Source organism: Scardinius erythrophthalmus (genome assembly GCF_964197995.2).
Source record: "Scardinius erythrophthalmus genome assembly, chromosome: 1".
Lineage (NCBI taxonomy): Eukaryota > Metazoa > Chordata > Actinopteri > Cypriniformes > Leuciscidae > Scardinius > Scardinius erythrophthalmus.
The window spans coordinates 11,734,542-11,749,158 of record NC_138221.1 but is presented as its reverse complement, the minus strand read 5'-3'; the positions used below and the strand labels follow the sequence as shown (position 1 = coordinate 11,749,158).

The following is a 14,617-nucleotide window of genomic DNA, read 5'->3' as shown; positions in this document are numbered from 1 at the left end:
GATTCAAAAAGATTTTCGATTCAAAACAATTCGATTTTATTCATAATGATTTCTAATCAGGTTTCTGATCATGATCTACTCTCATCTGCTTTGCTATACAGAATGACAAACATAATGACAGACATTAAAGTGTCTTTTTCACATTTATTAAGTTCAATTCTCAGGGAAGTGCCTTTTATCAAAAACATTGAAAAAATGTTTTTACTTGGTACTTTTAAAGCAAAGTATTTATGATGACCCATAACGAACTTACTTCTAATACTTCCTATATTAATTTTATTAAAACAAATGGAAGTGATTTGGCAAGTCAACTGTAAGGTTACATTTGCCAGCATATGTCCCAACATTGCTGAGAACCATAGTTGCCAAGTCCGCTTATAATACGCGACTTTGGGCTTTTTTTTTTAGTAAGTCGCGTTAAAACAGCACGGGTTGCGGGTTGCGTTTTTTTGGGCTTATTAAAAAAATATGGTTGCTTGTTAGGAAAATCTGATAATTCATTTTCTTTACATCACGGTTGCCGTTTTCTCAATCTCCAATACATTGATTGACACTGTCTGCTCACAGCTATAACCAATCAGTGCAATCATAAGTGCTGTGGTGTAGCCTAATTCGTCAAAACATTCCGCCGAATCCGCCCCCTTATCCCCCTAATTGTAGAAAAATCCCTTTCAACGTGCAGGCGTGCGCGACGCTGTAATCCAAGCTATGATGTAAATACACATATTTCAATTTCTACAAACAATGCCTCCAACGAAGTGGTCCAAGTATGGCAAAAAAACACAACAAAGACTGGGAAAAGGATAAACAAGTGAATAGGTCAAGTGGTTGGTGATCAGAGTAAAGTGACTGTAAAACGGATATATTGGAAATAAATAAATGATAATGCTGAAACTAAATTATCTAATAATATTCTATTAAGAATGTATATATATATATATATATATATATATATATATATATATGTGTGTGATATTGTAAGCCTATGAATTACTTATACAAGAATGTATAAGAATGTATACTATAGCCTACTTACTTGTATAAGAATGTATACTATAATATACTATATTAGATATATATTAGTATATCTAATAATATTGGGCTTATTTTGGGCTTGTTTTTGAAGCTCCAGTTGCTTATTTGTCTCGCGAGAGTTGGCAACTGTGCTGAGAACCAACAGGAAAATAAATGTGTGCTTGTACTAGCAGCGTACTTGTAGTAAATTAATACAAACTTCAGCAAATTCTGAATCTCTAGCATAGTAGCATTTAATAATAGACTTCTAACCAACATCCTCTTGTTATTTTCAATTAGCAATATAATCCTTCATACAAAAAAAAACATTTTGCTGTAGCAAATTCACAAACAGTTTTCGTTCAAAAATATAGAATTATGTACCAGAAGCTATCATAACGTATAATGCTCGTGGACTTATGCATATTCTGAATAATTAGTAATATATAAAGTCGCTCTTGACTTATAGTACACAACTAAATAATAAAGAGTTATGACTTGAAATGTTTGCTGTATACCACAATCAAAAACAGCTTATACAAAGAAAGTGAATGAACATCTGCAGAGAGTAACTTACAGTCAAAATGTAACTTTTTGTGACTGGCATTGCACATTTGGCGCTTAGCCATCATGCGTCCGTTATGTGCGCGTCTCTCTTATGTGCACGCCACAGACTGTCCGCGCACGTGCACGGCCGCTTCAGAGTTCCGCCTTTTGCTTTCCGTCAATGTTACGTTATTAGAATTTTTTTTTTTTAGAAAATCGATTTTTGACATTTGTGAATCGATTCAGAATCGTCCACGTCCCGAATCGCGATTAATCTAAGAATCGATTTTTTCCCCCACCCCTAATTTTCAGTAGCACTGAATGCTCTGTGAAAATAACATTAGTAATTAATGCAAAGTGAATTATAGCATTTCCATTTAGCATTTTTATTTGTATGTTTTATAAATTATCAAGGTTGAATTTGCAATGTCATGCTGCTGGGTCGTTTGAGTCATGCAAACATTGGTATGCTGCAGAGTTGGTCTTTAAAGAAATAGTTCCTGCTGTGGAACAAAAGAAGAATTGTTTACAAGAATTATGTACAAATTGTGCACAAATCACATGGATCAACTAAAGAACTTAGGAGTTATTTTTACCTCTTATTTGATCGACAGATAAAGACGGTAGTCCATAATTAATAATAATAATAAACTTTATTTTATATAGCGCCTTTAAAAGAAACATCTCAAAGCGCTTTACATAAAAATATGAAATTAAAAAGGTACACATAGTGCAGGCAGTAAAAAACTAACCAAACAATTAAAGTAAAAAGTCAATAAAATAGCAAGCATAGTAATGACATGAATCACACAAACGCTACCCTAAAAAAGTACGTTTTAAAGGAGAACTCCGGTCAATTTTAACATTGAGCTCATTTTTTTGTACATTTGGAGTGCTGTCAATACAGAGAACAATGACAAAAATCGGTGTTGCCTACACCGAGTTATTCTATTTTTAAAATTTGTTAGTAATTAAAATAGTAATCGATTGTCGAGTTCACGTGCGTGATCATAAGTAACTAAACCTATGCGCGTGAACTCGGCAATCGACTACTTTGGACTTCAACCGAAAACAGGATGTAAACACAGATATTTGCGCTGGCTTAAATAACATCATTTTTATACATATCTTTCACATCTACTGCAGTCAGATTCACCCGTGATCACTCTGAAGGAATCACTCACATTAGCTGTGCACTTGTAATGACACCTCAAGGATGTGAAGAGGCTAAAAGCAGGTTTAGTACTTGCCCCATTGAAGTCAACAGGGTGCAAATTTTAAAAATAGAATAACTCGGTGTAGGCAACACCGATTTTTGTCGTTGTTCTCTGTATTGGCAGCACTCCAAATGTACAAAAAAATGAGCTCAATGTTAAAATTGACCGGAGTTCTCCTTTAAGGGACGATTTAAAAACACTACGGGATTCTGCATTCCTAATCTCAGAGGGCAGGGAATTCCACATTTTAGGAGCCAAAGAAGAAAAAGCCCGATCACCCATAGTTTTTAGCCGTGTTGTTTGGACAGTTAGAAGACCAGCTTCAGAGGAGCGTAGAGCACGTGTAGGAGTGTAGGGGGTTAGAAGCTCACACAAATATTGAGGGGCCAGATTATTCAAGGCCTTATAAGTGAGCATGAGAATTTTAAAATCGATACGAAAACTAACAGGAAGCCAGTGCAATTTTTCCAGGACAGGTGTAATGTGTTCCCTTGAACTGGTCCTTGTCAGAATTCTAGCAGCTGAATTTTGTACCAACTGTAATTTGCTTAGGGTAGCTTTAGATACTCCAGCCAGCAAAGCATTACAGTAATCAATACGTGAAAAAACAAAGGTGTTGATTAATTTTTCAGCTACAGAAAAAGTCAACGTGGGACGCAATTTGGCAATGTTTCTGAGATGAAAAAAATTAGTTTTGACTGTGTTACGAACATGATGGTCAAATGTTAAACTGGCATCAAATATCACCCCCAGATTTTTTAGTTTATTCTTGAATTGCAAAGCAGCGCCATCCACTCTTATGGTTATGGACTCTGCTTTACGCAACTGATGAGGTGAACCAATAAGCATCAATTCAGTCTTGTCACTGTTTAAACAGAGAACATTTTCAGACATCCATTTTTTAATCTCAGTAAAACATTGAGAAAGGAAAGACACAGGCATATTAACATCAGGGCCGGTTGCATAAACCTCTAAGACTAGTCTTACAAGTTAGACATCAATTTATTTTCTTTAAGATGGTTCATAGCTTTTTTAAATCAGTTACATAAAAACGTAGAAAAGCCCATTTTGATAACGAAAACTAAGACTGACTGCCCCTGACTAACTGCTAGTAGGTCATACTAGAACTTAAGACACTGTCTTACCATTATGGCTATGTTTATGCAACCGGCCACAGGTTTTGAATGTATATATATCTGAGTGTCATCGGCATAAAAGTGAAAGTTAAGACCAAGTGTTCTAAAAAGTTGGCCAAATGAAAAAATGTAAATACTAAAAAGTAAATGGGCCCAAAACGGATCCCTGGGGAACACCAGAGTGCACCACACCGACCTCAGACTTGCAATCACCCATCACAACAAACTGCTTACGATCAGAGAGGTAGGACTTAAACCACTTTAATGCAGAATCAGAAACTCCAAAGATAGTCTCTAAGCGGGTGATTAAAATGGAGTGGTCAATAGTGTCAAAAGCGGCACTAAGATCAAGAAGAATCAGTATAGATAGACGGCCAGCATCAGACGCCATTAACAAGTCATTAGCGACTTTAACCAGCGCTGTTTCCGTGCTGTGGAGTTTACGGAATCCAGACTGAAGTGGCTAAAAAAGATCATTAGAGGAAAGATGAGAAAGCAGTTGAGAAGCCACTGTTTGTTCTAAGATTTTGGCGAGGAATGGAAGATTAGAGATGGGACGAAAATTATACAAATTATCAAAGTTCATGTTGTTAGTTTTTTGTACAGGGGTGACAGCAGCAATTTTAAGTGCTGCTGGTACAATACCGGTGCACAGAGAGTTATTGATAATTCTCAAAACAACAGGAGAGAGGGAATCAAAACATGATTTAAAAAGACAAGATGGTATGGGATCAACTCTGGATGTTGAGGCTTTTAGTTTTGAAACCATATTACATAGAGACTGGGGGTCATGAATTGCAAAATTAGAGAGAGAGATACCAGAAAATGCAGAAATATTTAAGGAGGAGTCGGCAATAGTATGAGTGGTAACAATGTGGTTATGTATATTATCAATTTTGGTGCTAAAAACTCCAAAAACATATTACAAAGGTGAGTTGAAGCAGGAACATTAGAGAGGCTGTGATTTTTTTTTGGGACAGACAGACCCAAATCAGAGGTTGACAACTGAGACACAAATGAACCATTGGTAATCACAAGGTCTAAAGTGTGGCCTTTGTCATGCGTAGGACAGTCCACAAGTTGGTCTAATTCAAAGCACTCCAATATGGACAAAAAGTCTTTTGTTATTGCGTTGTCTTTTATATCCATATGGATGTTAAAATCCCCCAGGAGAAGAATTCTTTCAAATCTGAGGCAGAGAAAAGACAACATATCTGATAATTCAGACAGAAAGTCTTTATTTGTCTTAGGAGGCCTGTGGACTGTAGCCACTGCAGTGGAGAGGGACATTCAAATGAGTCAGATTTGGGAACAGCCACAGGACACATGTTGAACTGACTAATTGACTGACGAATTGACTATGCAGCACAATGATACCCCCACCTCTACCAGAAGAACACGGGAGATCAAATAATCCATAGCCAGCAGGGGTCAGTTCATTAAAAAGAAGACCGTCAGATTCTTTCTGCCATGTTTTAGTTAAACAGATAAGGTCCAACTTTTGCACTAAAATAATGTCAGATAAAATAACGACTTTATTGTTGACAGAGCACGCGTTAAACAGTGCTGATTTCAGCAGACGCGGGGGAGAAGATGAATCCGATGCAACCTCCACACGCCTGAGTCAAGTCAAGTCAAGTCAATTCAAGTCAATTCAAGTCAAGTCAAGTCAAGTCAAGTCAAGTCAAGTCAACTTTATTTATATAGCGCTTTTCACAATACAGATTGTATCAAAGCAGCTTCACAGTATTAAATAAAATAGTACATCAGTGTTTGTTTCTAGTGTAAAACGTCCACGTTTGGTAATGCTGATCAATAGTATTGTTGATTGATTAATTAAATTAAGTATCCCCAACTGAGCAAGCCAAAGGCAACAGTGGCAAGGAACCGAAAAACTCCATCAGGTGACCAAATGGAGAAAAAAACCCAGGCTCAGTCGGGGGCCAGTTCTCCTCTGGCGTTTATGAACTAGGGACCGGATTTAACTGTAAAATTAAAAATATTATATAAATGCCTGGCTGAAGAGATGCGTCTTTAATCTAGTTTTAAACTGGGAGAGCGAGTCTGAGCAACGAACAGTATCAGGAAGGCTATTCCAGGGTTTTGGAGCTGAATGTGAAAATGATCTCCCTCCTTTGGTTGATCTGGATATCCTAGGTATGACCAAAAGCCTTGAATTTAGTGATCTTAACCCTCTGGGGTCTAAGGTGTTTTTGGGGTCCTTGAGATGTTCTGACTAGGGTTGCAAAGGGGCGGAAAATTTCCGGTAAATTTCCGGAAAGTTTCTGGTAAATTTCCATGGGAAGTTAAGCTGGGGAATTTTGGAAATATTCATTACCACGGCAACCGCTTGCGCGACCACTCTGAAAGTAACTGTACACATAAGAGACGGATAGATACATTATTTAAGGTTATTTCTATTCGTTAGAATATTGATATATGAACTTGTTGTCAAGTAAGCCCCGTTGTGAGCATGTGCGTCTCTAAACTTTCAGTGTGCTGCACTGCTCTAGTTGACTTCTGCACCTTCCCCCCCGAAAATATCACGTTAATTTTGAAAACGTAATTCCTTTTGTGGATCCTCTTGGTCTTTCTTCATGTTTCTTTGACAAATATCAGTGTCTCAGTCTCACGCACTCTGCACATGAGTTAACCACGCCTACTTATTTACATGTCGCGGTATACACGGAATAAAAAAATCTGTTACGGTTGACATTTTCTTCCGTGGTAACGGTATATACCGTCACACTGCCCAGCCCTACTTATGTGGTAAATAAAGTTATGCTAGCTTATTTAGCATCTAACTTATCAGCTTGCTATCTACTAGATGAATACATTTGTATGTGATATTTGCAATTTAAACATTTAATAAATATATTTCCCCATAATATCATCAAAACTTACTTCACTTTGTTTAGTCCACAGGCTCAAATGTGTGCCTTCAATAGTCTTGTGCTTTGGGCTTATGTACATGTGATGGAGGCATGCACAGTGCCAGTAGGGGGTGTGGTTTCAAAAGCCATGCAGTAAGCAGTGTGCTATGTGCATGGGATTGAGGAATGGCATGGATATTCAAGTGTATTTGAATGGCATCTGTTTGTTTTAGTCAAGATTATTCTAAAATATACTTTCCTCAACTATATTTAAGTTCCCTATGAAGAGCCAACCTTCAACTTTGAAAATTCCCAGTTTATTCCCGTTTATTCCCATAAATTCCTGTTAATTCCCTTAAATTCCCATTAATTCCCATTAATTCCCATGGAAAGTTTCCATCTTTGAAAATTTCCAGAATTTTGCAACCCTAGTTCTGACATGCCCTGACATCTGTGCTTTTTTCAGTTGCTTATAAACATATTAATGGCAAAAAAATACACACTATTTAGCACTAACAGGGCTACCATAATATGTGAGCAACAAGAATGTACATGTCTGCATTTTTGAGAGAATAATGTTTATGCGTGGTTATTGAAAAAACTAAAAACTAAAGTTTCTGAAATAAGACCACAAAACACATTCTAAATATGTGCCAATAAGACTTTTGTCAAATGGATGTCATCGCCTAGTGTTTTTTCTTCAAAATTAAGAGAAAATCACCCTGCCTAATCATTCACATGACACAATACATTGATTTGAATTTTGCAAAGCACTTTCTGTCTGGAAAGGCAATATTCGAGTGGGCGTCAACGATCATGCATATTTAGTGGTTCACACCTGAGGAGACAATGGGGCCCACATACTTAATGACCCTTTCATTCAGGTGAGTCACTGAGCCACAAGAATGAAAGAGCAACAGTTGGAAGCATCTCAATTCTTTTTTATTTTTCCACAAATTGTGCTTGCAAATTGGCCTATAATATCCAAGGAAAACATGTCTAGTAATTGTGCAGTTAATTCTCATACTGTATTTTCAGTTTTGGAATATTTATCCTCTCCCCAAATTTGTCACTAATAAAACACAATAAAAATTATTTAAAGAAAAGGCTTATATTTACCTTTTAATAGTTTGTTTACATCTACAACAACAATTCAAGTGTAATCTTTCTTTGTAAAAACTAAAGTATACATTTTATCATACATATTTTAAAGTTAAGGATTTGATTGATTATTTGATTACTTTATTTTTGACAAAACATACTATATTTAACATATGAGCAAAAATTGGCAAACAAAAGCTTATTTGAGGTGGCAGATATTTTACAGTAAAAATGTATAATCTGTCCAAAACTAATCAACGAAATGTTGTCTTTCATATGTCTGTAACATAGGTCTTTCATTTTTGTTATAAGAAATATAAATGTTAATTTGCAGTTTAATACGTTGCTTATACAAATACATTTTATTTCAACATATTTCAGTCGATTTTTACTCAGTATAGCAATACAGTTTGCTAAAACCGAAACATTCATTCACACACAGAAACGCCTGACTGTAACGTTGTTTTTATGAAATATTAGGGCATATAAATGTTAATTTGCAGTTTAATACGTTGCTTATACAAATAGCCTACATTTTTTTTCAACATATTTCAGTCGATTTTTACTCATCTCAGTATAGCAATACATTTTGCTAAAACATCATCATTCATTCACACACACACAGAAAGGCGATTTAAATTTAAACTGTCTTTTTGCGAGCTGTGGTAAACAGCGCGCATCTCTGCGGCTGCCGTTCATTCATTCACACGGAAACGCAATTAACTTGAGAAGAAAAAAAAACTTACTACAGTTTTCCTCACTCAGTCGGATCCTCGCTCCTCGCAATACCCGAACTCTGAGGTAGATTCTCCATTATTATTATTCCTCACAGCGCTGCCAAATGGTGTAAATACGTAGGCTACAATGATATGATTAAACTTGTGTTTTCTCGAGCTGATATGGGGGGCATTCACAGGTTTGCCTCAGTAATTTGCGTTTGAATAGCATGCGCTCTCCGTGGGCGGGTTCACATTACATTTGAATTAGCTCTAATTAGCTCGACTGGAATCGCTCTCTTTTAATACAGATTTCACAAGATGAGAATATTTGTTTTTTATATAAATTACCTAATTTAAAAGAAGAGAATTCAAGCTTCATGCCTGTGTGTCTGTATGCCTGTTTGACTGAGTATTCGCTGAGTTACAGTTCATTTTCAGACGCGTTTCAGAATGGATTTAACTGACAGAGAGAAGGCAGAATTCGCATCATGTTTATTTTTCTTTATTTGGCAAAAAGCACAACACTTTGTTTTTATTGTGAGTATACACAAAAATAATACACATTTAACAGAATCGATTGATGTATGAAACTTGCTTGTAATATCAAAGTCAACAGAGCAAAATTAATTTCTTTTGAACTGAACTGAAAAAAAGCGAGCCTATCCTGTCGACCTCAGGGGGTTAAAGAGCGCGATGGATTATAGGGCGATAGAAGATCCGTTAAATAAACTGGAGCTAAGCCGTTTAGGGCTTTATAAGTCAGTAGCAATACCTTGTAGTTAATACGGGACTTTATAGGTAACCAATGTAGTGATGATAAAATTGGTGTTATATGGTCAAATTTTCTTGATCCAGTAAGAACTCTAGCGGCGGCATTTTGGACTAACTGTAGCTTATTTATTGAGGATGCAGGACAACATGCTAATAAAGCATTACAGTAATCTAGTCTCGAGGTCATGAATGCATGAACTAACTTTTCTGCATCAGAAACAGATAGCATATTACGTATCTTAGCAATGTTTCTAAGGTGGAAGAAGGCTGTTTTTGTAACATATGAAATATGATTTTCAAAAGACAGGTTGCAGTCAAGTATAACACTGAGTGCTGATTGTCATGATCCTGCCATCTAGTTTTTGTCTTTCTTTAGTCTTGAGGCAGGATTATGATAGACCAATGTTTTGTGTAAGCACATGGGCATTTGTTTGGGCCATGTGCTTGTGGTGTCTCATTACTTAACCCTGCCCCCTTGTTATCCTTATTTAATCATTATTGTTTCACCGTTATCACCTGTTACCCTCTTCATTGGCTTTCTATTTAATCCCCTCATGTTTTCTGTCCTGTGTCGGTTCATTGTCATTCTATGTGTGACTTGCCTGCGTTCGTACCATTGTTAAGAGTTCCTTCTCAAGTAAGAGTTATATGTAGTATATCTCAGTTCTTAGTTTAGTTATTGTCTTGCTTGTTAGTCAGTCTTCCTTACCTCTGTTTTACCCCCTCGTGGGCTTTGTTTTCCCTGTTTTCTGTTGTAAATAAACTTTGTGTGATTGCATACCGTCTGCTATTGGGTTCATCCTCCAGTCCCGTGACAGAATGAACCGACCATTCCAGAACCAGCAGACTGTATGTCAATTCCTGCTATTCGACAGTCAACGGACCAGGAATTATGGTGGCAGTCTGCTATTGCCGACAGCAGGTTGGGCAAGCTTCCTTTCCCTTCCCAGGGAGAGCGGTCCCTGAGAAGATATGCCCAGGCCGTGGAAGCAAGGAGGATTTTCTTACCTGAGATCCTCGTCAACCGTTACCTCATCGCAGGTCTTAATGTTGTCCCTCCTCTGTCTGAACGGGAGAGGCTGGTCCGCCGCCCGTTCTGGGACATGGTGGACTGTTTGTGTCAAATGGAGCCACAGGGTCCCACCGTGTCGTCACCTCCTGCCAAGCTGTCTGTGATCCCGGAGGGTCACATATTAGCCAGGGTTACGCTGGGGGACCTGGCTCCTTCCCCCTCTACTCCCGAGGCATCGGCCGCACCAACAAGTCTCCGCGGCAAACGGGGAGGACGTTTTTCATGAGAGTTGGCATCAGAGTCCTCCTCGACTGAGTCGTCCTTGTCTGCGGTGGTTTCTCCAACACCGCTTACGGCCTCTGCCCCGCGACCCAAGGGAAAGAAGAGGAGGAAGAGAATCATCTGTTCTTCGTGTCAGTCTTCCCCTGAATCCACTGCAGTTAAAGGCGTCTCTGAGTTTGTGGCGGAGAAAGCTGCTCCGGAGGCAGCTGCAGAAGAGGCTGTTCCAGAGGATTCCGCAGTGATCTCTGCTGGTGAATCAGCTGATGTGAGAGCTGCGGTCGATTTGGCGGCTGAAGCTGTCCTGCAATCTGTATCAGCCCGCCAAGAAATGCCTGTTGTCATTGCGGCCAAGACTCTGTCCGATTACCTTTCTAGTCTTGTCAAGTTACTAGAAGTTCCTGTCAAACCCGTTGTACCCTCAAGTCCTGTACCCATCGCGTCCGAGAGTGTTGTCCTCGAGTCAGAGGCTGAGAGCGCTGTCCCCGAGTCATCTGCTGAGAGTGCTGTTCCTGTCTCAGCTGCAGAGAAGGCTGGGTCCAGGTCAGCCTCAGACAACGCTGTTCCAGAGTCGGTTGCAGGCTACACAGTTTCTGAGTCTGAGATGGGGAGCATTGACTCTGATGTGAAGGGCGCTGGTACTGGTTCTGCTGCAGAGTTTGCTGATCCTGTTCGAGCCCCGCAACCAGCCGCAGCATCATCTCTCCCTGTGCCACAGTCGCCTGCAACTCCCCCTGTCATGCGCCATGTCCCATTACCTGCTGATCCCCTGGTCAGGTTTCCCATTTCGTCGCCCTCTGTACCCCTGTGTGTTTCCCCGGATGCCCCTGTCACCACTTCACCCCGGATTGTTTTCCCCAAGAAGGTTCCTCATTTATCTCCATCCAAGTTCCGTCAGATTCCCCGTCCTCAGCCTTCGTCCCGAAGAACCAAGACCCCAAGTCCTCCTATTCACCATGCACTACCCCCGATGGATTTTGTGGTTTCCCCACCCCCACCCCCTCTTCCTTGTTTGTTGTTTCTATTGTTTCACCCCAACCCTATGATTGTCTATTCGTGTTTACCGTTGCTGTTATTTGTCATGTTTTGTTGGTGTCTGTCTTTGTCACAGTCAGTTATGTCCCGTGCTTAGTGTCCCCTTTGGGAGCGTCTGGAAGCCGCTCCTTAAGGAGGGGGTTCTGTCATGATCCTGCCATCTAGTTTTTGTCTTTCTTTAGTCTTGAGGCAGGATTATGATAGACCAATGTTTTGTGTAAGCACATGGGCATTTGTTTAGGCCATGTGCTTGTGGTGTCTCATTACTTAACCCTGCCCCCTTGTTATCCTTATTTAATCATTATTGTTTCACCGTTATCACCTGTTACCCTCTTCATTGGCTTTCTATTTAATCCCCTCATGTTTTCTGTCCTGTGTCGGTTCATTGTCATTCTATGTGTGACTTGCCTGCGTTTGTACCATTGTTAAGAGTTCCTTCTCAAGTAAGAGTTATATGTAGTATATCCCAGTTCTTAGTTTAGTTATTGTCTTGCTTGTTAGTCAGTCTTCCTTACCTCTGTTTTACCCCCTCGTGGGCTTTGTTTTCCCTGTTTTCTGTTGTAAATAAACTTTGTGTGATCGCATACCGTCTGCTATTGGGTTCATCCTCCAGTCCTGTGACAGCTGATAAGTTATTAAAATTAACCCCTGTAGGTCTAAACAGCAGTCTATGGTGTTTGCACATAAATCTCGGATAAGCGACAGGTTTAGATGTTGAACATAAAAAACTACGCCTTGAAGAGCGATGTAAGTAACGCTTAGGTCGCAGTATTCCAACATGACTGCAGAGAGCACGTATGTCATTTGCCGTATCTAAATGTCCGTTCAGGTTCAACAACTGGCGAGCAGTGTACCTGAGAGCCATTCGGGGAGGGTCCACACCAACAGCAGCCTCACAACGGTGTAAGCAGTGTACGTTCTGGGCCAGGCGACAGAAGAGTAAATTCCAGTAAACAGCACTCAGAGATAGAAGCAGTAGTCCAGCATGCGAAGCGTGATTCCACATCACGGTAGAATAACAAAGACAATAGTTTTCACTGGCTTCACTGGCTCATGGCCAAATAAACTACTAAGAATAAATTAAATAAAAATAAAAATAAACGGGTGATAGGAGCAGGAGCCAAACGCGCCAGCGTGCCCTTTCAAACCGGAAGTCAATGATCTCATTGCCTCTACTATTTAAAAGCAATAGCCAAATTGAAATCAATTCTCTCAGTCAGAGACCTGGAAAAGTTGTCCACGCTTATATTTTTCCCTGTCTAGATTATTGTAGTGCACTTTGTGTTGGGACCTGTCAAACACACGTTGCCCGCCTGCAGCTGGTACAAAATATGCTGCAAGGTTGTTAACGAATGCTGGGAAAACGGAGCATGTTACTCCCTTGTTATCTTTTATAAGTTGGCTACCAATACAGTTTAAGATACAGTATAATATTCTGATATATCTTTTTAAAGCACCTCATGGAATGGCGTTAGCTGAGTTTATTAAGCCCTACAGTTCAGGCGTAAGACTAAGATCATCAAACAAGTGTCTTCTAACTATTCCTCTTGCGCGTCTCAAATTGAAGGATGATCGTGCTTTCTCTGTCGCTGGTCCTAGATTGTGGAATAATCTGCCATTGGATGCTAGAACGTACTTGACTTAATGTTTTTAAGGATCGCTTAAAATCTAATCTGTACTCTTTGGCATTTTAGTACATTAGTACATGGATGTTTTTATGTTTTGTCTTATTGTTTTTGTTGCTTTTTATTGTAATGTACAACACTTTGGAATACGGTAGTAGCCTGTAAGGTGCGATATATAACCAACCAAACAAACAAACACACACACACACACACACACACACACACACACACATGCACCGCTGCACAAACTCAAATCAAACTCAAATCATGACTCCTGAATGCTTGTCTGATCTAAATGACTTCTCATTATCAGTATGATATCTATTCTCTCTCTCTCTCTCTCTCTCTCTCTCTCTCTCTCTCTCTCTCTCTCTCTCTCTCTCTCTCTCTCTCTCTCTGCTGTAGTGAGTAATGGTGAAGTGGAAGTCTCAGTTCAACCGAAGACTTTCTTAAACGCTGGACTGGAAGAATCAATGACAACTAATCAATAACGACTATGCCTCTGCCTGCTTCAGAAAACTTTAGCTTTATACTGTACTGTACACTGTAGGATAAATATGTTTACATCTCCTTTCTAATAATTTCTTTTACACACTGTTTAGTCACACGCTCATAAGAGATGTGCTGTTTATTATCCATAAAAAGCAACATTGCATATGGTATAATCATGAATGGAGTTGTTTGTCTCTCTATGGATTATTTGTCTCCTTTCTTTTCTATATTGACTTTTTATTCTATTTGTTGGTTTCAGCCTATGCCCTGCACTTGCTTTGTAATCTATGGCACGAGCACAATAAAGCTGACTATTGAATGAACTATACTGCTGTTTGTGTGCCATTCTTGGTCCCCAGATCTGGTGTTTTTCTCTGCTCTGCATTGATCATTTCATAGAAGATAGATCCTAAAGGCAACATGTAAAGATAGAATAATATTGGTGCAAGAATCGAACCTTGAGGTCCCCCTGTCCCCCAAAGAAGAAGCGATCTGGATGAACCTCCTTTCTCCTGTGCTGACAGAGCAATATCTACCAGAGAGATATGATCTGAACCACTAAAGCACATTTCCCTTAAGACCAACCCAGTGTTTCAGACAGTCAGTCAATATATCATGATCCACTATATCGAAGGCTGCGCTGAGGTCGAGAAGAGGAGAGAGGAGTACCAGAAGAGCATTTTCACCATTGTCCAGTGCCAAAAATATGTCATTCAATACTTTCACCAGCACAGTCTCTGTGATTGTTGACTTTGTTCTAATAATGCAGTTTTATCTAACACTATATCTTCACAACT

At 39.3% G+C, this 14,617-nt stretch overlaps 1 protein-coding gene across 1 annotated transcript in view; it reads left to right on the top strand.

Moving 5' to 3' along the window:
- The window catches only part of LOC308700304 (uncharacterized protein), a 35,316-nt gene extending 21,171 nt beyond the window's left edge, over positions 1–14,145 (top strand). Inside the window, exon 7 of the mRNA XM_081381883.1 lies at positions 13,734–14,145. Within this exon, the coding sequence (XP_081238009.1) occupies positions 13,734–13,819 (86 nt within the window). The 3' untranslated portion in view covers positions 13,820–14,145. The remainder of the gene's footprint in view (positions 1–13,733) is intronic.
- The last annotated feature ends 472 nt before the right edge of the window (positions 14,146–14,617 follow it).